Source organism: Sorex araneus, chromosome 1, assembly GCF_027595985.1.
Source record: "Sorex araneus isolate mSorAra2 chromosome 1, mSorAra2.pri, whole genome shotgun sequence".
In the NCBI taxonomy this organism is placed as follows: Eukaryota; Metazoa; Chordata; class Mammalia; order Eulipotyphla; family Soricidae; genus Sorex; species Sorex araneus.
Genome location: NC_073302.1, coordinates 145,383,860 through 145,406,689, shown reverse-complemented (window position 1 = coordinate 145,406,689; position 22,830 = coordinate 145,383,860). Strand labels below are relative to the sequence as shown.

Sequence of the window (22,830 nt, the reverse complement as noted above, 5' to 3'; positions counted from 1 at the left end):
AGGCATATGGGTTTTGTGACTGAAATCTCCAGGCTCTCATGGAGTGGGGGTGGGTTGCCTCCCCAATCTCCCTGTACTACTGGATGCCCAGGAACTACCCTCAGTGCTATGTAAACTCATTTACCATGACCCAGAGAATCATCAATATATCTTGAAAGAGATCAGATCAACAGTTGCAGAGATTCTTCCAAACTCCTGCGCGTGACTGAGTCATTTGAGGCAACTTGAGGTCAGCCCAGGGTCCACCCAAAGTCCTGGCAGCCCAAAGTCTCCACATTCCACCACTGCTGCCAAGTCTCTGGCTGGATTCCACTACTTAGGGTCAAGCCTCACCCAGAAATTAATCTGCTGAAAAATTCTGCGGACTTTGTGACTGAAATTTTCAGGCTTTAACGGAGTCGGGATGGGCTACCTCCCATCATCTCCCAGTACTTCAGACGTCCTGGCAGTCATGCATATACCCCAAAGCTGCCACAAAGTTAAAATTTTATCTCCAGCTGTATCACATCTTAAAAATTCCAGACTTCCTGAAGCAACATCTCAAACTCTACAGCACTAACAAATCAATAGTAGCACACCAGATCAGAAGGGATGCAACATAGAAAGCAACCAAACTCAATTAACAAAACAAACACACACAAAAGGCTTAACCTGTAACATCTTAGTAATCTCTTATACATGTACTTAATGGCTCCATGGTGAGATAGAACAAGTTTAACTAACTTTCTTCTAAGGAAACATGTTTTGGTCATTCTTTTAGCAAATTATTGATAATAGGCAATATAAAATAAATTATTGAGGGCCTGCTATGGAGGCAGGCTGAAGGGGTTCCGGTTGGGATAATTGGAGACAAAGATGGAGGGAAGGTGTAATGGGATTGATGTTGCAATACTGAATGTCTATAACAAATCATGAACAACTTTGTAAAGATACAATCAAAATATGTAATTGCTCGGCAAAGGTGCTGACTCAGAAAAAAAAGATGGCAATATAAGTGGAGAAGGAATAAAGGATGAGAGATATTTAATAAAAACTAACAGAATTCAGTAATTAAGTGGACATGAAGATACTAAAGCAGATGCAGAAGTTTAAAATTATTTAGATGGTTGAAAATTTCCTATTTGCCTTTCACACTGAAAGAAAAGTAGTATTCATATATATATGTTCAGAAACTTAGAATATATATAATCAGTTTTTTCCCCCATAGCTTGTCTTACACAGTTTTTACATTTCTGGGTTCTGGGATTAGAGTGACAGTACAGAGGTTACCATGCAGCTGACCTGGGTCTGATCACTAGCCATGGACTATGGTCCTCTGAGTCCTGACAGGAGTGATCCTTGAGGACAGAGCCAAGAGTTAGTTCTGAGTATAGTGGAATGTAATCCAAAAACTTATCTCTTTCCCTCTCTATTTTCCTATCCATTTATGGGTACTGTGGGTGGAATGAAATGTATACTCACAAAGAACACAGAACTGAAAGATTATAAATTTAATGCTATCAACAATTGCTAGCCTAATGTATGTATGTATATATGTATATATACATATATGTGTGTGTGCATGTGTGTATGTATGTGTGTAATGTATATGAACACATTTTTAGATAGTATGCAACCTCAATGTTATTTAATTTTATTTTTGATTTGTGGTCCACATCTGACAGTGCTCAGGGGTTACTCACAGCTCTGCACTCGAGGGTCGTTCCTGGGGAACCATTTGGGATGCCAGGGATGAAACCAGATTTGGCTGTGTGCAAGGCAAGCATAGTACTATTGCTACACTTGTAGCTTCAATTTTAAATGTTTGCATGGTTTTCTATTTTTTAGGTAGGACTGCATACAGATGCAAAAATAAAACAAGATAAATAAGTTTTTGTTTCTGTTGGGAGAAAAGTCCCTTTTGGTCTGTTTCGAAGTGAAGCCTGTTATCGAAGGTCAATGCGACCATGGGATGGGGCGTTTCTGGCAGATGTGTGATGACAGTTTAACCACTGGAATCACACAGGAGAGTGTAATCCTGTCTATAGGAAACATGTTGGTTCTGATCATCGTGAGTACGTGACTGTCTGCATGTCTCCCCCTGTTTGCACAAGCCTATGTAAAGCTATGATGTTTGCTTAACAAACTGGAACTGCTTTACAGGACTCCTGTCATGCTCATGTGCTCATTTCTTGGTGGAGGTGGCGCCATAGGGATATGCTCTTTTCCCCAGACCCCTCTCTTTACAGGAAGGGTAGATCGGCCCAGGCCAGGAGGAGACCCCAACATTTTCCTTCTGTTTTTGTGCCACCCCTGGCAGAGCTGGAGGACCCTGTGATGCCAGAAATCTAACCTAAGGGGTTACACATGTAAGATAAGTGTTCTACCACTAAGCCACTTCCTTGGAGCCAACTTAAGACATTTTTATAACTACAAAGCAAACATTTTGTTTAAATGTTCTTTCTGATAACTATGTAAACAGAGAATATAAAATAGCATCTGAAGTAGATTCTAGGCTTACTTAATAAGTGGCAACAAATGAAAGCATATGAAAGTAAAAAGCCTTTAAGAACCAGAAAATTAATCCTTACATGTGTGTTCCAATCTCCTTTACTTCATGATGTATGACATCATCGATACAGCAATCGGGTTTTAGTTCAGCTACTGCAGCATTGGAGGCCGAAAGATTTAAACGCTGTGAGCTTGTCTGAAGATCAGCCTTGAAAAAAAGAGTAAAAAAAATCAAAATGAAATTGTTTGCCTACAAGGTTGTAAAGCATAGGGTAAAAGTAACAATACAGTAGAAGTGAAATGGGAGTAACTCTAAATCTTTCTGTATACAGCATGAGGCTTACAAACATGGCAATGGCAACATTACAAACACACCACAGACAGCTCAAAATAAAAATCAGCTATAAAGTAGAAAATATTAAAAATGGACCACAAAATATCAAGTGACCCTGTGTTAAAAAAAAAAAAGACAACTGTACTTAAAGAAAGTGAAAAAAACAAGATCAACTAAGTCTGTCAAACATAAACTAAAGAAAAAGAAATGGTAAACAGATTTTGTACACTAGCTAGTACATTTGTTTTGTTATAGGGTTGATAATGAGTTTGAGACTTTTATGTGTATATTAGGACTAAAAATAATTGTATTATGAATAACTAGAGATAAAGTTCTTCCTTTGCAAGAAAAAAAGCTACAAACAAGCAATAGAAGTTACCATGAAACCTTTAGTGACAAACTGGAATTAACATCAATTTGATGAATAATAAATGCTTTTTAAATATAAAGACAGAGATGTACTTTACAGAAACAAACATCAATAGAAATATATGTGTTAGTCCAATCCCATCAAAAAACGGACAAAATAATGAACAGAAACTTTCTCAAAGAAGAAATCTGAATGGCCAAAAGGCACATGAAAAAATGTTCTTCATCACTAATCATCAGGGAGATACAGATAAAAACAACAATGAAATATTATCTCACACCAGAGACTGGCACACAACCAAAAGAACAAAAGCAACCAGTGTTGACGAATCACAAAAGTGTGTAAGTCTGTAACTGTAATTCATGCTGTTTCATTGAAAGAAAATTAAAAAAGAAATAAAAGAAATGTATGTGTTAGTATATCATACTAGCAGACAGATATGTAGGAGAACTATTGACCCTAAAGTTAGTGACTAAAACTCAACTATGTTGTCTAAAGGAGCAACCTCTTCCTGCCAAGTGTTCCTCCTTTTATTGCTCTTTGAACATCTATCTTTGTCTTAACAGGCACTTCTCCATAATATGTTTTTCCTATTATAATCAACTTAACTTCCTATGTAGTATTTACCAAAATTGATAATTACCTGATTTATGGTTTTGTTTACCTGTATCTTTCTCCCCTATCAGGAATGCAGGGTGCAGGAAGGCAGGTACCTCTTGGCTACTCTCACTACTCTATCATTGTGTGTGGCACAGAGCAGGCAATTAACAAATATTTGTTGAGTACTTTCTAAATAAAGGTATGATAGAAATTCAAGACAAAGCTCAAGAAAAATTCAGACAAGGTGGAGAGAACACTGAGTCATAGGGATTAGAGAAAACTTATGTAACAGAATTTTCTTGGAAACTACTTGTCAGTTAAATCTAACCTAATATTTTTAATGCTAAGTACTCTGAAGTGGGAAAATTCTTAGTACCAATTATTTTATCATAATAATTAACAAAACTGGTCATATATGTTGGCTGTAACTATAACAAGGACTTATTCTAAGCTTTACTCAATGCCCACAACACTTAAGTAAGGTATCATACTATCTCTTTGAAAGTGTTCCTGCTCCTATAAGAAGCCCTTATCAATGAAAATCCCAAGATCTTTCCTCTTAAATTTTATTATGTTATTCATACAGATAAATAAAAATCCTGTTTACCTTTGGCCAGTTAGGACATTTCTCAAACAACTTATTATAAACTTTGAGGATATGAAAAAAATTTCTTAGCATAATATCTTAAATCTTTAGTAGGAATTCAACTGAGGCTAATTATTAATGATTATTAAAAATTCCACTTGAAATTTTTAATTTGAAAAGCTGGAGCGATAGTACAGCATGTGAGATCCTTGCCTTACTTGCAACCAACCTGAGTTCAATCCCCAGCATCCCATTTGGTCCTCTGAGCCCACCAGGAGTGACCCCTGAGCACATAACCAGGAATAACACCTGAGTACTGCCAGGTGTGGGCCACAAACAAACAAATAAAAGTTCCAGTTGATATGAAGCAAGCATTTTAATTAAGTTTCAACATATAAGAAATATAAAACTTGAAAGAACATACATTCCAAGTAGGCATGTCACTTACTTTTACCAATATGTCTTTTACAACTTGATTGCTATCATTATGAACACTGATATAACTGGAAAAAGTTTCTCCCAAAAATATGTTTCTGTGGAGAAAAAAGGAGAATTTTAGTTAGTAATTCATGCAAGTCTTATCACAAATCTATTTGAGCACTGTGGAGAAGCTCTGTGGAGAAAAATTTACTAAATAGGCACCAGGAAAGCTACTGCTTTATTCCTTTATTCACACAAGCCTACCCATTCAACACAATTCAAAATACTGATTCAGGGGCCAGAGAGCTAATGCAATGGGTTGAGTGATGCTTCACAAGCAGAAGGCCACTTGGTTCCCAACACTGTGTGGTCTCCTAAGCACTGCTGGAAGTGATACGTGAGAGCAGAGCTACTCCTTGCAGTACTGCCTGGCACCAGCAGGGGTAGCCCCCCAAACCAAAACCGAAATGAAAAACAAAAATACCATACAATATGAGCTACATAACTTGTTTCTCAACTACTGCACCAAATGCAATAATTGTCACTGAGAGTCATACTAAGAATCTTAAAACTTTTATCGTAAGAGGTTAGAGACAATTTTCCAGTTTGAAATAACTTAATATCCGGAGTCTTAAGAAGAAAAGTAAAACTTATTGGCCTCAGAGTAATTTTCTTTCTTCTCCCTTTTTTTTTTTGGTTTTAGTGCTATACTCATGGTGCTTCACTCCTCGGGGTGCTCAGGGGATTATATGCAATGCTGGGACGGTGAAACAGGTTGGCTACATACAAGGCAAGTTGACTTACTACTATTTCTTTGGCTATTGAGTATTTTTAATCATATATTAGGAATTGAATAAAGGGCTGGAGCATATGCCTTGGAAGCTTGGGGCCTAGACTGTGATCACTGATCCTACATGGAACTGAGCGCTGCCAGATGTAGTCCTAAAGGCCACCAAGCACTGTAAGAGAGCCCCTTTTGGACCCAGTATTGCTGGGCCTGAGCATAACTGCACAGCAGTGCCCAAGCACTGAACTATCTGCCTGCACACCAAGGTGAGGATTCAAGGAGCAGTAGCCTGGGCTGCTGAAGGTTTTTTTTTGAAGTTTGCCCTCCCTGTCACCTAACAAACAAAAAGAGACAAGGAAAAAAAAAGGCAATTTATTGGGCTGGAGAGAGATCTACAGGGATGAGGCACTTGCCCTGCATACAGCCAAGCCCAGTTTAATTCCTAGTTCTGTATATGGCTCCCTGAGCACTGCCCATGAGTGATCCCTGAGCACACAACAGGAGTAAGCCATGAGCACACCCAAAATAAAATAATAATAGGCTATTCATTTTATTTAAAAAATTATTGTGTTAATAGCTTGAATACAATTTCATTACTTTTTTTTAAAAAAAAGAGTATCTGGATTTATTTAGCATATTTCAAAAGTTAACTCTTCATCTGAGTGTGATGAAAAAGGAAGCAATAAAGTATAGATACACAATAAACATGGACAGGTACACAACAAAATATTTTTATTGGAGAGAGACAGATGATAAGAACTTCAACTTGCATAGGAGAAAACTAGGAAACTTACGGGAATTCATTTTTTTTTTCTTTTTCCCTTTTGAACTCTGCTACTCCTTTTATCTTTTAGAATTAAGCTTCTTTCAACTCTGCCACATTAACCTAAACAGCATTTTTCATTTTAACTCTTTTTAAAAATTATTTAATTAATTTATTTTTAAATTAGTGAGTCACCGTGAGGGTAGTTACAGATTTACACATTTTTGTGCTTGCATTTCCCTCATACAATGTTCGAGAGCCCATCCCTCCACCAGTGTCCATTCTCCACCACCAATGAACCCAGTATCCCTTCCACCCCCAATCCCATCCCCCCACCCCACCCTGCCTCTGTGGCAGGGCATTCCAATTTGTTCTCTCTCTTTTTAGGTGTTGTGGTTTGCAACAGGGGTATTGAATGGCCATCGTGTTCAGTCTCTAGTCTACTTTCAGCATGCATCTCCCTTCCCTTGCGGGATCTCCAACCACATTTTACTTAGTGTTCCCTTCTCTATCTGGGATGCCTTTCCCCCAGCATGTGAGGCCAGCTTCCAAGCTATGGAGCCAACCTCCTGGTATTATATACTACTATTCTTGGGTGTTAGTCTCCTACTCTGTTATTTTATATTCCACAGATGAGTGCAATCTTTCTATGTCTGTTCCTCTCTTTCTGGCTCATTTCACTTAGCATGATACTTTCCATGTTGATCCACTTATATGCAAAGTTCATGACTTCATCTTTTTTTAACAGCTGCATAGTATTCCATTGTATAGATGTACCAGAGTTTCTTTAGCCAGTCATCTGTTCTTGGGCATTTGGGTTTTTTCCAGATTCTGGCTATTGTAAACAGTGCCGCGATGAACATATAAATGAATACTATATACTTTTTTGTTTCTCCAGGATATATTCTCAGAAGTGGTATTGCTGGATCAAATGGAAGCTCAATTTCTAGTTTTTTGAGAAGCGTCTATATTGTTTTCCAAAGGCGCTGGACCATTCAGCATTCCTCCCACCAGCAGTGCAGAAGGGTCCGTTTCTCCCCACCATCCTCTCCAGCAGCGGTTGCTTTTGTTCTTTTGGGTGTGTGCCATTCTCTGTGGTGTGAGGTAGTATCTCATAGTTGTTTTGATCTGCATCTCCCTGATGGTTAGTGATGCAGAGCATTCTTTCATGTAGCTTTTAGTCATTCATATCTCTTCCTTGGAAACGTTTCTATTCATTTCTTTGGCCCATTTCCTTCGGGTTGGATGTTTTTTTCTTGGGAAAAAGATGATGGGAGGATCACCCTCCCCAACCTTAAACTTTACTACAAAGCGGTAACAATTAAAACAACATGGTACTGGAACAAAGGCAGAGCCACAGACCAATGGAACAGAGTGGAATATCCCTACACACAACCCCAAATATATGATCATCTAATCTTTGATAAGGGGGCAAGAAATGTGAAGTGGATCAAGGAAAGCCTCTTCAACAAATGGTGCTGGCATAACTGGACAACCATATGCAGAAGAATGGGCTTAGTCAATCTGACACCATGCACAAAAATCAGATCAAAATGGATTAAAGACCTCAACATCAGACCACAATCCATAAGGTACACCGAAGACAAGGTCAGCAAAACCCTCCATGATACTCAAGCTAAAGGTATCTTCAAAGATGACATGGAACTAAGCAATCAAGTAGAAACAAAGATAAACATATGGAACTATATTAAACTAAGAAGCTTCTGCATCACAAAAGACACAGTGACCAGAATACAAAGGCAATCTACAGAATGGGAAAGGATATTCACCCAATACCCATCCGATAAAGGGTTGCTATCAAGGGTATATAAAGCATTGGTTGAACTCTACAAGAAGAAAACATCCAACCCCATGAGAAAATGGGCCAAAGAAATGAACAGAAACTTTTCCAAGGAAGAGATACGAATGGCTAAAAGGTACATGAAAAAATGCTCTGCATCACTAATCATCAGGGAGATGCAGATCAAAACAACCATGAGATACTAATTTCATTACTTTTTACATGAATCCATTTCCACATTCTCAAGATGCAAGCCAATAACCATTCAGTAAGCCTTTAAAAAAACCTGAAAAATCTATTTGGTCTTAAATGTTCTCAATTATAATATATAACCACGGGGTTCTACCTAAATACTCTAGAGTAAGAGAATAACTAAGAGCAAAAGAATGACTAAAATGTTATAAGGTTCCTAATTTGCCGACAAATAATCTCTGTTGGGAACAGACTATGAAGTTGAATAAAAGAGCTGCTTTGGAAAGACAGTAAAGATAACAGAGTAAACCAATGAAAATAAAAGGAATACAATGCCACTAAAAATACAGTAAATCCTCATAGTGCTGAAATGGACGTGAAATGTCAACATTTAACTAAAGGGAAGCATGGCTACAGTAAGGTCATGTAGTCAATGTCAACAAGTAATTCATTTTTTTCTCATCAACTTTACAACATTAAGAGAAATACCACAGGCCAAAAACATAGGGCAAGGAAAGGGTGCTTGCCTTGTGTTTGCCTTGCATTGCCACTTCAATTTCTGATACCACATATGGTTTCCTGAGGACTGAGAGGAATGATCCTTGAGCACAGAGACAGGAATAAGGCCTGAGCACAGTCAGGTGTGGGTCAAAGAACAAAAACAAAATAAATAAAAGGAAAAATAAACAAATTGGTCTACAGAACTGAGCTTACTAAAAAAGAGAGGGCAGAGAAGAGTAGATGGGAGGGGATCCTGAGACAATGGTGGGAGGGAAGAGAATACTCTGGTGGAGTGTGTGGTGTTAGAGTGTTGTATATATGACACCTACAGGAACAGTAAATCACAGTGCTTCAGAAAAGGAAAAAGAAAGGAAAGGAAGGGAAAAAACAATGTGGGCCAGAGAAACAGTATAAAGGCTTTGTGTTTAGCATGCTGTCACAACCATATTTGAATCCTATGTGCTGCATAAAGTCCCTTGAGAGCAGCCAAGTGTGGCTCCTGAGCACCACTGAGTGTGGCCCCAAAACAAAACATTATTCAGGGGCCGGAACAATAGCACAGAAGGTAGGGCGTATGCCTTGCACGTGGCCGACCTGGGTTCAATCCCTGGCATCCCATATGGTCCCCCAAGCACTGCCAGGAGTAATTCCTGAGTGCAAGGCCAGGAGTAACCCCTGAGCATCGCTGGGTGTGACCCAAAAAGAAAAAAAAAACATTATTCAAAGACTCAATGTACAATAATACCTAAGAAAGAAAGTTAAAAATCTATCAACTAGGAGCTGCTAGGAACATTCTGGTATCTTTTCTTAAATAAAACATTAGAATAGAATCAAGTAACTTTGGGAAAACATTTCCTTATCATTTATATCTATAGTGAGCATTCTTTCATCCCATAGTAATTTTTTAAACATGATTTGTAATGGCTTTAAAATACTGTTGCATTTTAAAACATGAATACATCCTTCTTACCCAAAATTCTGTGGTAAAGTTAACATTTCTCCCAACATTAAAATTTCTGCACCAGTTACAGTTGAAGGATCATCTCTCATGAGCTGGTTAAAGAGATCACCTATAAAAGAGAAAAATATAAAAATCTAATACCTGCATTGTATATTAGATAGCATATACCTTGTATATTCTGCTTTATCACAAAAAGAAGCATCTGGGAGAGAACAAAAATTACATTACATTTCCCCCCTAATCTTAAATATGACAACTGCAAGATAAAAAGTTCAGATGTCACAGGAATTTCAAAAAGAAAGGAAACATAGATCATGAGATATAAAATATATTATGACAGTCCCAATAATTTTAAGTAAAAGGAGTGCTAATACATACATTAGAGGGATATATGAGATTAAATCATTAATATGAGGAAGACTTCTTTCTCAATTATCCATTACTTACATGTCATACAAACTGGTACAAAAACAAAGAATGAAGCAGGGAGTTAAAACAAAATTTACCTCGGCTAGGCTTATTTCAGCTAGTATGTTAAGTCTACATTCCAACTTTTCCTTAGACGCAAACAAAACAAAAATATGTGCCATACCTGGTAAGTCTTTCTCTTCACATGTTACTGGGATATTGGTAAATAGAGTAGGCTTAGTCAACCGCATCACTGTGAAATAGAAAGTAAAAAAAGGAAAAATATCAGTATTACTTGGACTAGTACTTCCAAATTGGTGAATATATGAATTTACCAATTTTTTTTTCTTTTTGGGTCACACCCAGCGATGCTCAGGGGTCACTCCTGGCTCTGCACTCAGGAATTACCCCTGGCCGTGCTCAGGGAACCATATGGGATGTTGGGAACCGAACCCGAGTCGGCTGCGTGCAAGGCAAACGCCCTACCCGCTATGCTATCACTCCAGCCCCCTGAATTCACTAATCTTAACTACTATAAATCTATTCTAATTTCCTAACTTCTTAATAGTTATATACCAATGACTTAATACAAATGCCAATCTGTAAAAAGATCTTTATGGGAAAAAGAGCACACTTTTATTTTTAACCTAGTGAACTGTAAAATTTACATGCAAATTCAATAATCTACCTATCTTGAAAAACAAAGGAATTTTAAGTCTTCTGTTAGGAAGAAAAGGCATAAGAACTCCCGAGTGAGCCCCAGAATGTGGCTCAGCGGTAGAGCACCTGCCTGGCCTGCATGGGGTCTCATGTGTGATTCTTGGCTCACTTGTGGTTCCTGGTGCTACTCCTGCTGCAACACAACCAAGTGTATCAGCCTGCAACCGAGTGTGTGACCCCTGGGTCCCTCCAAATAGCAGCCAACCCCTGAGTGACTTTATATAAATAACATAGATAAATATTATAAATACAGAGCCAAAAGTGACCCCTGAGTTTATTAAGAAATACTAGCCTTAGAGGGAGAAAAGGTTAAATAGGCCATTTTGAAAAGATAACAATCACTTTATGCCAAAGGAGTTTGCTAAGTTTTATCTCAGTTATAACCTCTGGTTAATACCAAGTGGTTCTTAATATTAACTCTGCATCAAAATCATAAAAATATAAGGGGCCAGAGGGACAGTATAGCAGTTAGGGTGTTTGCCTTGCATGCAGCTGGCCTGGGTTTGATCCCTAGCACCCCATCTGATCCCCTGAGCTCTGTTAGAAGTAAAGACCTGAACGCAGAGCCAGGAATAAACCCTGAGCACTGGCAGGTGTGGTTCAAACACTAATATTAAATAAACTTAATATGAGTTAATTTTTAAGTTTATATGACTCCAACCAAAACTGCTATTTGTTATTGGAAAATGATAAAACATATCTAGGCATTTTCTAGGAAAAAAGAAGCTGAGAAAATTAATGGGAAAAAAACCCAGGAAGAACTGGACATAGCATATATTAACGTTTAATAAGTCCATAGTAAACCAGGTGGCATGTCAATGAAAACCCAACTCACATATTATGTACTATAGTTAAACAATGTATCATTGGAATCAGAGAGATAGCACAGGGTGTAAGTTACTTGCTTTGCATGCAGCTTACCTGGGTTTGATTCCAGGCATTGCATTTGGTCCCTTGAACCTCACCAGTAATGACCCCTGACACACAGCACTGCTTTGAGCCAACCATTTGTAGCCATACACACACACACACACACAACACACACACACACAGAGTATGTGTTTGTGTATCATTAAGAGACCATGGCTGTTAGTCATGTGGCTGTTAGGTAGAGTACATAGTCTGAAGATGTAAGGCCCTGGGTTCAAGGGCAGCACTCTCCACTCTCAAAAAGATTCCATTCGGGAATCCTGAAACAGTGTTTTAAAAGTGACCATGAGTGGGGCCAGAGCGATAGCACAGCGGGTAGGGCGTTTGCTTTGCACGCAGCTGACCCGGGTTTGATCCCCAGCATCCCATTTGGTCCCCGAAGCACTGCCAGTAGTAATTCCTGAGTGCAAAGCCAGGAGTAACCCCTGAGCATTGCTGGGTGTGACCCAAAAAGCAAAAAAAAAAAAAAAAAGTTACCATGAGTTCACCCAAATATGCAATCAACTTATTTATTATAGACTCAAACTATACACTATCTACCAGTCTTATTAATTTTAGTACTCACAAGTTCTATGGTTTTTCTAGAGGTTCATATGGTAGGGGGTGGGTAAAGATAGATAAATCCTTCATTAAAAATAAAAAGATCTCAGGGACAGAGCAACAGTACAATGGGTAGGGCACTTGTCTTGCACAGAGGTGACCAGGGTTTGATCCCCAGGTCCTATATAGTTCCCTGAACCAACCAACCCTAAGTGCAGAGCCAAAAGTAACCCCTGACCACCACCAGTTATGGCCTAACTGCCCCGCCCCCCCCACCAAATAGATTTAAAAAAAAAAAATCTCAGATTGGTTGTAAAGTACCAAGACTGCTCTGTGGGCTGGGGCTGGAGTGACTATTTTGGTTTTGGGTCACACCCAGTGGTGCTCAGGGCTTACTCCTGGTGTGACTCTGGGGACCACATCCATATGTGGCACTGGGGATTAAATCCAGGTCAGACACATGGAAAGCAAGCACCCTATATTTCCCTGGCCACTATAGTGCATGCTTTAGATAGGAGGTCTGGGTTTGATCCCTACCACTACCTGCTTCCCTGAGAACTGCCTGGAGAAACTGAAGAGCACCAAACTGAGAGCAGCACAACCTAGTGTGGTTCAAACCCCAAAATTATACACCCACTTTCTCAATGTAACATGGTGTATGCAACTGTAAAATAACATGGGATTTGTCCTTTCAGTCATGCTTAAGGGAACTTAGTTTACCTTAAAGCAATGTCCTTTCTGTATGGACACAGGAAGACAGTTAATATTATGCTTTGTAACTTGGGAGCTGACTGACTCCAATAATATTTACTCTTGGGCATCTGCTTTCTCAACTCAGTAGTCCTTAGTTCCTAGCACCCCAAAAGCAGGATCCCGACGAGGGACGGAATGGACCCAGGGCAAGCTGTGAGCTACACTGGCATCGAAATGGGCCAGGCCAAAGTGCCACAATACTCAGCTATAAGTTGAGAACATGGTCATATACAAATGCTGTCATGATCCAAAAATAACGACAAGACTAGGACCCTGCTGGGGTTAGGAAGACTAACCTGGCCTGAGGACTGTGGTCTGGAATATATAGTGAATGTCCTCAGGAAGAATCAAACTTTAAGTTTGATATATCTTACTGTGCTCATACAGAATGATATTGCTAGAAATATTTGAAGTAGATTTACTACAACTATTTAAGTGGATTACTAGCTGAGAAAAGAAGAAAGTGACACACCCTTGTTTGGATCCCACCCTTGAGCGAATCTCCTAGTAATCTGGAGCAATTTCCTTAGATGAGATTTTGTTAGTCTCCTGAAGGAGTGGTTTAATGATTTGTTAATGTTCAACCCACCTTTGTGTCACCACCCTATGTGATTGCTATATAAACTAAGACTATTAGAGAAGTAGGGAGAAGACACAGAAAGAAGCAGCAGAGAAGACACAGAAGCAGGAGGAAGACAGAGAAGCAAGAGAGAAGACACAGAATCGAGAGGAAAGAAACAGAAGCAAGAGAGAAGACACAGAAACAGGCAGAGAGAGGTCGGAAGAGACCAGAGGAGAGACTACAGAGATAGAGACAGAGATAGAGAGGCAGATAGAAGAGAGTAGAGCGGCACACACAGAAGCAGAGTACAAGGAGGAGCCATCCCAATCCAGTCCATACACAGCGACTCGAGAGCACTGAACTCGAGTGGTAAGAGAGAGCTCGAGCCACCCAGAGCCCGAGAACAACACACATCACATCACCCCCTCCGAGTGCATGCGCTTTTATTTTTTACATGCACCTATACAACGTTACGTGTCAAATTTATTCAATAAATAGCTTATAAATCTGCTTCTTCATATTTTTATTTTCAATTAAAGTCAGAGTTACAAACTAATCAACTGGTTGAAGTTCAATTTGCATATATATTTTACTTTCCAAAATATTAAAAAAAGAAAACAGAAAAATGTAAAAAAAAAAAAAGGCCCTGAGAGATAATACAACAGGTAAGTCACTTATTTGCCCTACATGTAGGATTCAATCCCAGCAACCATACGGTCCCCTGAACACAGAGCCAGGAGGAAGCTCTGAGCTCTGCTGAGTGTGGCCCAACCCTCACACCCTTTCCAGCAATGTTCAGTAGATTCTGTCTCAGGTTCAAAGTCCTTACCAAATTCTACATGCTGTTTGCTCTCTGACGTCATCCAAGTTTGAACCACGGCTGAATTTTGGCATTTTGAGATTAACTGAAAATAATTATAGGGGCTGGATTGATAGTGCAATGGGCAAAGTGTTTGCCTTGGATGCAGCTGACCTCGGTTTGATCCCTGGCACCCCAGATGGCCTCCTAAGCCCCACCAGAAGAGATACCTGAGCCAGGGGTAAGCTGGCTATAGTCCCAAAAACAAACAAAAAAATATTTAAAGTGAGTAACTATGCAGTGACTCATCTTGGAAAAATTTAAAATATCTTAATTATTTGAAAATATAGCAAACTAATCTAAAAGCATGTGATACCCTCAGAATCTTTTAATTTATTTTTGATTTGGAAGCCATAACTGGCTGTGTTCAGGGCTTACTCCTGGCTCTGTGCTCAATGATCACTTCTGGTGATGTTCAGGGGACAATATGGGATGCCCACGATCAAACCCGGGTTAGCCATGTGCAAGGCAAATGCCTTACCTGCAGCATTATCTCTCTGGTACCTTTCAAAATCTTTTTACATGGAATGTGACTTAACATTCGAAGGCAGAGAGCATGTCAGGGAAAAATAACGATATGATACCGCTGCCTCTAAAAGCTGCTGTAATGCTGAATATGTTTTATTATAGGGCTTTAAAGGTTCACTTTCCTTAATTTATTTCCTTATCTAAGACTTAATACTAAAACACAGAAATACAGCTGAATCTTACCATTTATTAGTTTGTGGTAAAACCATCATTCCTAAGGCCCTAAATACCTTAACAAGGTCTCAAAGTGGTAGTTGGAGCATTCTAAATTCTTGGACCTTGATTACCTAAGTACTGCTTACAGAAAAGAAAAATTAATCCATTTATGACTATAACACCATTTTCAGTAAAATTCAATCTCTTTCCCAGTTCTGAATTACCTTTTCATTATTTCTTAAGGAGTAGAAATTTATGTAAAATTAAATTAAAAAAAATTAAATCTAGCACATAAAATAAAAAAAACTCTGATTTTAAATTTCATTCTTGGATTTAAAAGCTGCTCATATGGATTCCACGCTTCCTGACTTATCTTTGATTTTCAGTCTTATTACAATCACTTAGACCCGGGGATTCATACAATGAGAATTATACTTGACCACCGTGCCTAAGATACAGCCCCTAATCTTGGTTAGCAACCTTCTGGTAAGTAGGTTTGCATAAAACCAAATCCACCATTTATGTCTGGTGAGCTTACTGGCAATACAGAAGGACTTCTTGAAATTTCTTAAGCAGTTTTGATTAAAGAGAAAGAAGCCTAATCATGGAAAGAGGAAGAGATTACTAAAATAGTTACCTTGGAAACTCCCTCTACCCACAGTAACTTTTCACTTGAAGTCTTTTAGAAGCATTCATGCAAATTACAATGACTTTCTAGACAAAAGTTGCATGAAACAGTTGAAAGAAAAAATTACTGGAAGTCATTAATAACAGAATATTTGGATAGTCTAAATCTAACTGGAAAAGATGATTTGTTTAGTCACGAATGAGTAGACTCCTCAGTCACTTTAGGCTATGAAGAACCCAAAGTCAAGCAATGTGCCAAAAGGCAGCCATGTCTCAGCCTTCCCAATAAGTATGGTCTTGACAGTTTTTCTCAGAGGACTGGTAGGAACTATGAAATGGCAGTAACTTCACGTACACTCCTCTAATATACCCTAACATCTAGTTCATGGGAATGTAAGTTAACATAATTTTAATTATTTTTCTAAAATCACCAAGAATCTTTATGAGGTGATGTGTATGCTAAATTGAAAACACTTTGTTTGTGAGAACCCAAAATAACTTCAAGAATCAGTCATCTCTGCACTCATTTGTGGAATATAAAATAACATAATATGAGACTGATAGATACCCAAGGACAGTAGAAACAGGGCCAAGAATATTGTGACATCGTTAGAAGCCTGCCTCATGAACTGGGGGAGAAGACAGCTGGAATACAGAGGGGATCACTAAGTAATGATGGTTGGAGGGATAGTTCAGGATGGGAGGTAAATGTTGAAAGTAGATAAACGACCAACCGTGATAGCCTCTCAGTGTCTGTATTGCAAACCATAATGTCCAAAAGTAGAGAGTATGGGGGAAATTGTCTGCCACAAAGACAGGTAGAGGGATGGGATGGAGCAGGATACTGGGGACATTGGTGGTGGAAAATGTGCACTGGTGGAAGAATGGGTGATTGATCATTGCATGACTGAAACTCAAACATGAAAGCTTTATAACTATATATTACAGTGATTCAATTAAAAAAATTTTTTTAAATACTAAAAAAAAAGTCAGTTATCTAATAGCCTGAATTAACATCTTTAACACTGAATGGTGTAACAAAAATCACTTGATTTCTCATCTATATTTCATACATTCCCTTCATGATACACTGTAATCTTAGCCAAATTACAGTTTTTTTTAAACTTCAATTTCAAAACAACACATCCTACAACCCAACAATATTTTCTCTTACCAATTTTTTGAAACATAAGCAGAATCCTGGGCTGGTCTCCCAACTTAACTACATTTATTCAGTCCATAAATTTTATTTAAAGATAAAATCATTACACTTTAGGTGAGCAGAGAAAAAATATAATAGGTTTATAAATAAAATGAAATTGTGGAAAGTTTCCAAAATTCATACTATTCACTGTAACCCACAGGATTATCTTATTTAATTACTATAAAAAAAGAAAAAAGTTTACTTCCAGTAATTGATCATTATTAATTTAAAAGAAAGCTGCTAAAAATAGAACCCAAAGAGATCCTAATTTAATCAGTAACCCCAGGAATTCACATTTCTGAAATTTAAACTGCACACATGCTATCATAATTATTTTTCACTATGTTAAGAACAAACAGATTTATTAGTGAAGGGACAGATAAAGCATTGTCATTAAAAATTTGTAAAATTTATTCCTCTATTTCAATTCATAGTTCATCCAAGGGCTGGAGTGATAGCACAGCGGTTGGGCTTTCGCCTTTCACGAGGCCCACCCGAGTTCAATTCCTCCGCCCCTCTTGGAGAGCCCGGCAAGCTACCCTGAGTATAGAGCCCTTTTGGCAGAGCCTGGCAAGCTACCCGTGCGTATTGGATATGCCAAAAACAGTAATAATAAGTCTCTCAATGAGAGACATTACTGGTGCCCGCTCGAACAAATCGATGAGCAACGGGATGACAGTTCATCCAAAATTTTTTCAGTCAGTGGAATTCATCACATACTAAAAATAGCACCATATTTGTGCACAAATAAATGTATTTTCCGATTAAGAGCTAATCTTTCTTTAAGAAGATTTCCCACGTATTCACAGTACCTAACATCACAGAATACCCATATTTGGTCTAAATGTCTCTGAATTGTAGCATTACAAGATGGAAGTTCATTATGCCTGATAATTCGGTTAAGTTTTGCCCAAACTTCTTCCAGAGTTTGGTTATCACATACAGTGTGCTCTATTGTCCATCTTGCTCTATGAAGGGAGTGCAAATTCAGTTTCTTTAAACTGTCTTGCAATTTTTTAGACAAAGGAAATGTATTTTCTGTACAAGTGCTTCGGGAAAGTGAAATACTCCAAGACCTTTTCTTCAGTTGTATTCCTTTTTCTGATTGTTTTTCCAGATTTCCGGAATTAGTCTGCTCATTCAGTGTGTGTGATCGAATTAAATGCTTCTCTTTTTTCAAAACAGGCTGAAACTCCAATAGATCTATAGTACAGTCATAAGTACAGTCATAACTATGTGACTTAATACCATGTTCTGACATGGCTAAGTAGTGTTTCATATCTTCAACTGACTCTTCAGAAATCACAGGTGGTGATCTTTCAGGTTTGAGTGGAAGTTTGGACCCATCATTCGGAAACCAAGGAATAAATCTTGATGGTGGACGAGTAGGAAAGTCCTGAATTGCTTTCTCTATAATTTTGGGCAGTTGTGTGGGATCACTCTCATATGGCCGATAATGTAATATTACTTCTGTAGTCATTTTGCAGTGATCCAGTTAGTTTTTATGAAGAGAAAATTTCTTAGCTGTCTCTTCCTCATAGCTAGAATGTAATTTATAATTACAGACTGTCTCTCCAAAGCAGAGGGAAACAGGACCTGAAGTAGAAGTATTGCAAAAAATAAGATATGGAAGGCAAAGCCCACATACAAACAGGCAGGTAGGTAAGGAAAAACAAATAACAGTCCTAGTATGGTATTTTACGAAAGTACTAATGATAAATGTGAATGTGATCCACAAAATTGGAAATCTTTTCTCGTATCAAAATAAGTTATCTAAATTAGATGCCTTAAAACGAAGGTGGGGAAGGTCTAGCCCACCAACTGCATAAGACCCATGAAATCATGGGGCTCTGGTACACAGAGAAGTATATTTCTCAGCGGCTGCCTACAGCCCATCTACCAATATGGTACAGCCTAACACCAGTATAAATATTCACATGGCCTCGGACGAGAAAAAGCTACCCACCTATCTTTAAAAAAACTAGTCTAAAAATGTTAGCAGTCATCATGTTTAACTCAACAGATGTAAAGGATTTAGAAATATTGATATTAACATATTAAGCAATAATCTTAACATGGACAACAGTAAGCTGGCATTCTTAAAATACTGAATTAATAATAACAGAAATGTAGTTTATATTTAAACTACAAAAATTAAAAATTACTGCGATTTTTAATCTGAAAGAAAATGGATCACTTTATATTTTGGAGCGTAAAATCACAAAAATTTTGGGCCACAGAGATAGTACAGTGAGAAGGGTACTTTCCTTGCATGCAGTCTACCCTTGTTTGATCCCCAGAACCACATGTTTCCTAAAGCCTGCCAGTAGTGATCCCTGAGCGTAGAGCCAGAAGTAAGCCCTGAGCATACCAGAGAATGCCCCAAACGCAAATTTAAGTAAGATTTTAAAGTGACAATTCTACCAAATTGATAGGCAAAATAACAATTTTACTTAGTTTTCAACAGTAAGCACTAAAGTCATAAATATAGTTTCTTCACATTTATTAAGCCTTGGAAGTGGTTTTATGATTAATGACATCTGAACAACTGGGGGTAACTGCTTAAAGGAGTAACAGGAACTTAGTAACAGGATTCCAATCTTTTCTTTCTCTTAAATGATGTCATCAAGTTGCTCCAAATTAAATCACTGATATTCAGTTTTACATAGGACTCAAGAAAAGAGCTTTCCAAGATCTTTAACTTTAGTTTCCTCACCAGGCCTATAGCTCCAAAGAACGATTAGTGCAGGTTCTTTTGTAAGCTCAACTACTATGGGGGCAAAAATGAGATTGACTCCCTTCTCTCCAAAAGTTATTGCAGAATTATTCCATGAATGATTTTCCTTTCGAGGCTAAAATGATGAGTGGGAAATTCTGTAGTGATATCACTGCATTCATTTGACCAAGGATTCCGAAGAGTAAGAACAAATAACTAACTTCATTATTATTATTATTATTTTGGCAGGATGGTTAGAGGGAGAGCCACATTCAGCAGTGCTCAGGGCTGATTCTGGGCTCTGCACTCAGGAATTACTTGAGGAAATCATATGGGTTTCAGGGGATTGAACCCCGGGCCAGCTGCAGGCAAAGCAAGTGTCCTACCCTATGTACTATTGCTCCTGCCCCATCAATCTCATTCTTTTCACCTATCGCTAATGTTAACTAAGAGATTTTACCACTCTTAAACTAATGGTCCCTTAAAATCCATAATTTTAGTGTGGATGTAAAGAAAAGAACATTCTTTCAAGATTAATAATGTTTTTGTATTTTTCCCTTTCTCCTTCTTGCACTTGATATTGTGAAATGGGACAGTGAATTCTGTCTGAAATTATTCATGGTTGTATTTCAAGGACACTTAGAAATACTGAGGGTTCTTTAAGGGTTTACACATATAGAAAAGCAAGTTTATGTATGTCACCCAACATCATAAAAATGAAAATTTGTGGAAATTCACAATCAGCTTGGAAAATGGAGAATAGGGCTTTTTAAAAAAATTTTTTTTAATCACACTCCTCGATGCTCAGGGGTTATTCCTGGCTATGCACTCATGAGTTACTCTTGGAGGTGCTCAGGGAACCATATGGGATACCAAGAATCAAACCCGGGTTGGCCACTGCAAGGCAAACCACTCCCCTTGCTGTACTATCAGAGCTTTAAGTAGCCGAAATTCCCAGTATTTTCAAAGCATCGTCCTTTTATCCTAAAAATACTCTTTTCTAGGTATCCTATTTTGTAATCTCCAATGGCTACACGCTTCCATATCAATTTAACTGTGTCTAATTGCTTTTAGTTTATATGAAATCACAAGCAGCAGCTATCCCAAAGGAAGGGGACTGTTCCAAATTCCCATTAAAGTTTCCAGTAACAGAATCATCCCTGAAATGACTGTTTCGTTCACTAGGAGGCAACACAGTTTTGGAAAGACAAAGGCAGGAAGGGAAATACTGCCTCGCCTGGTACTAGCTTTGCATTCTTGGAAGTTCTTAAGTCCTTTGTACTCCACTAGTGGATATGAGATTGAGAGATAGTCACTTTTCTTCTTAAATCTTTTTTTATTTGGGTCACACCCAGAGATGCTCAGGGTTTACTCCTGGCTCTGCACTCAGAAATTACTCCTGGTGGAGCTCGAAGGACTGTACGGGATGCTGGGGATTGAACCCAGGCCGGCAGCCTGCAAGGCAAACACCCTACCCGCTGTACTATCGTTATGGCCCCCACTTTTCTTCTTTTCCTCCTTAGATAACCCATTTCCGTCAAGCTCACTTTCTTAGGCTAAGTGAGCATCCTTGTCCTGTGACTGCATTACTTGATGTTGTTTATCAGAGATAATCCTGTTAACCCTGGTTATCAGGATATGATGCTATCGTGCTATAATACATGGAATGTCAGATGCCGACATCATGAGTAGGGGATAAAGGTCCATCAAGAAGGACGTCACAAGGTACGTGCAATTGAATGGAATTCTAAAGTCTGCCGTACACTTTCTCAGCTCCATCTAACAAGGATTTGGGGACCACAGAGTAGAACATTCAAGAAATACAAAAAAAAAAAAAGCATCTGCAGCCATAGAAAACTGATGGGATGAAACTGAAAGCATCTCAATTAAAAGGTTTTAAAAAACAGGAATTCCAGAAAAACTCTATCCTGCTAACTTTATTCCAGTCAATAATTTAACGAAATCATCAACCTGATACATGAACTGCTGCGGACCGACAATACACGTCTGAGTGCATTCTGGTCATGTTCCAATACTTTTGAGGCAAACGAGTCCATTTAACAAACCCAGATCAATATTATGGCACTACGGGTTTCTAGATCCTTGGTACTGGTGTGTAACGACAAGCTGATCGTACAGCCGAAGCTGAAGCGTGGTGACTTCATCAGTGCTACTTGAAAAGAGGGGGAAAAATACCAAGGGAAAAAAAAAAAGAAAAAAGAGAAAAAAACCAACCCTCCAAGACGCCCTCGGTCAACCGTTTCGGCACACAGTGTCCTCCCAGAACAGGGGAGGGGGACGCCGCCAGCTGCTGCCGCTAAAACCGATCTGGTGGTCGCAGAAGCGCGAATCATCAGGGTTAAGTGATTTACCAGCCAGCTCTTTCCCTCCCATCTACACCGTAGAGGAGAATCTGCCGGGTTCCTTCCCGGCGGCGCCCAGGGGCAGGGAAGGAGGGAGCCGAGTGACAGTGCTCCAGAGGAACGAGGCCGACATTCCAGGAAGGTGCAGCAAAGGTTTCAAGAACTAGTGCCGGAAGGAAACAAAACAAAACCAGAGGATCGCTACGATTTACCTTTCAGGGCCAGTAGGTGCTCCTGCTTAGGGGGATTCACTTCCATGTTGACCGGCACTTTGGCCTCCCCGCCTACGGAGGCCGGCGAGGCTTAACCCAGTCCTGAAGAAAAACAGAAGCGCTCTGCGCGGGAAGATCAGGCGGTCAACCCTCTTCCAACAGCTTCCTGCCTGTCAGCGCCTTAACTTCTCTTTTCACATCCTTCGCGGACCCAACGGCTTCTTTTCGCCAAAGCCATTTCTTGCCGTCCAGAGACCAAACGTACAGTCCTCCCTAGTCACTCCGTAACGCGAAGGAAACAGCCCTCGGTAACTAACCACGCGAGGCTTCCCCAAGGCCGGTATTGTGGCGCGAGAGAGGTGCACCCTGGGATTTGTAGTTCCTGCGGGGACCGAGTTTGCATGCCGGGACATGTAGTCCCCATCTCGTTTGGCCCGTCTGCACTTG

The 22,830-nt window shown here is 39.1% G+C and overlaps 2 protein-coding genes across 5 annotated transcripts in view; both read right to left on the bottom strand.

Moving 5' to 3' along the window:
* TRAPPC13 (trafficking protein particle complex subunit 13) overlaps positions 1 to 22,732 on the bottom strand; it is a 45,191-nt gene extending 22,459 nt beyond the window's left edge. For 2 of the 4 annotated variants that reach the window (XM_004608482.3, XM_004608483.2), the window contains exons 1-5: positions 22,384 to 22,732; positions 10,398 to 10,466; positions 9,815 to 9,914; positions 4,829 to 4,913; positions 2,571 to 2,698 (exon numbers count right to left, since the gene is read on the bottom strand). In XM_004608482.3, the coding sequence (XP_004608539.2) occupies positions 2,571 to 2,698; positions 4,829 to 4,913; positions 9,815 to 9,914; positions 10,398 to 10,466; positions 22,384 to 22,429 (428 nt within the window). In that variant the 5' untranslated portion in view covers positions 22,430 to 22,732. The remainder of the gene's footprint in view (positions 1 to 2,570; positions 2,699 to 4,828; positions 4,914 to 9,814; positions 9,915 to 10,397; positions 10,467 to 22,383) is intronic. The other 2 variants (XM_004608484.3, XM_055123641.1) reach the window with 1 other exon arrangement.
* Positions 14,235 to 18,669, bottom strand: SHLD3 (shieldin complex subunit 3). The gene has a single exon (XM_055123645.1). It carries the CDS (start codon positions 18,570 to 18,572, stop codon positions 17,805 to 17,807), a length of 768 nt encoding a protein of 255 aa, XP_054979620.1. The 5' UTR covers positions 18,573 to 18,669; the 3' UTR covers positions 14,235 to 17,804.
* Positions 22,733 to 22,830: the final 98 nt, after the last annotated feature.

Coding starts and splice junctions, on each gene's coding strand:
- SHLD3 (XM_055123645.1), bottom strand. CDS start 18,572: ATGACTACAGAAGTAATATTACATTATCGGCCATATGAGAGTGATCCC.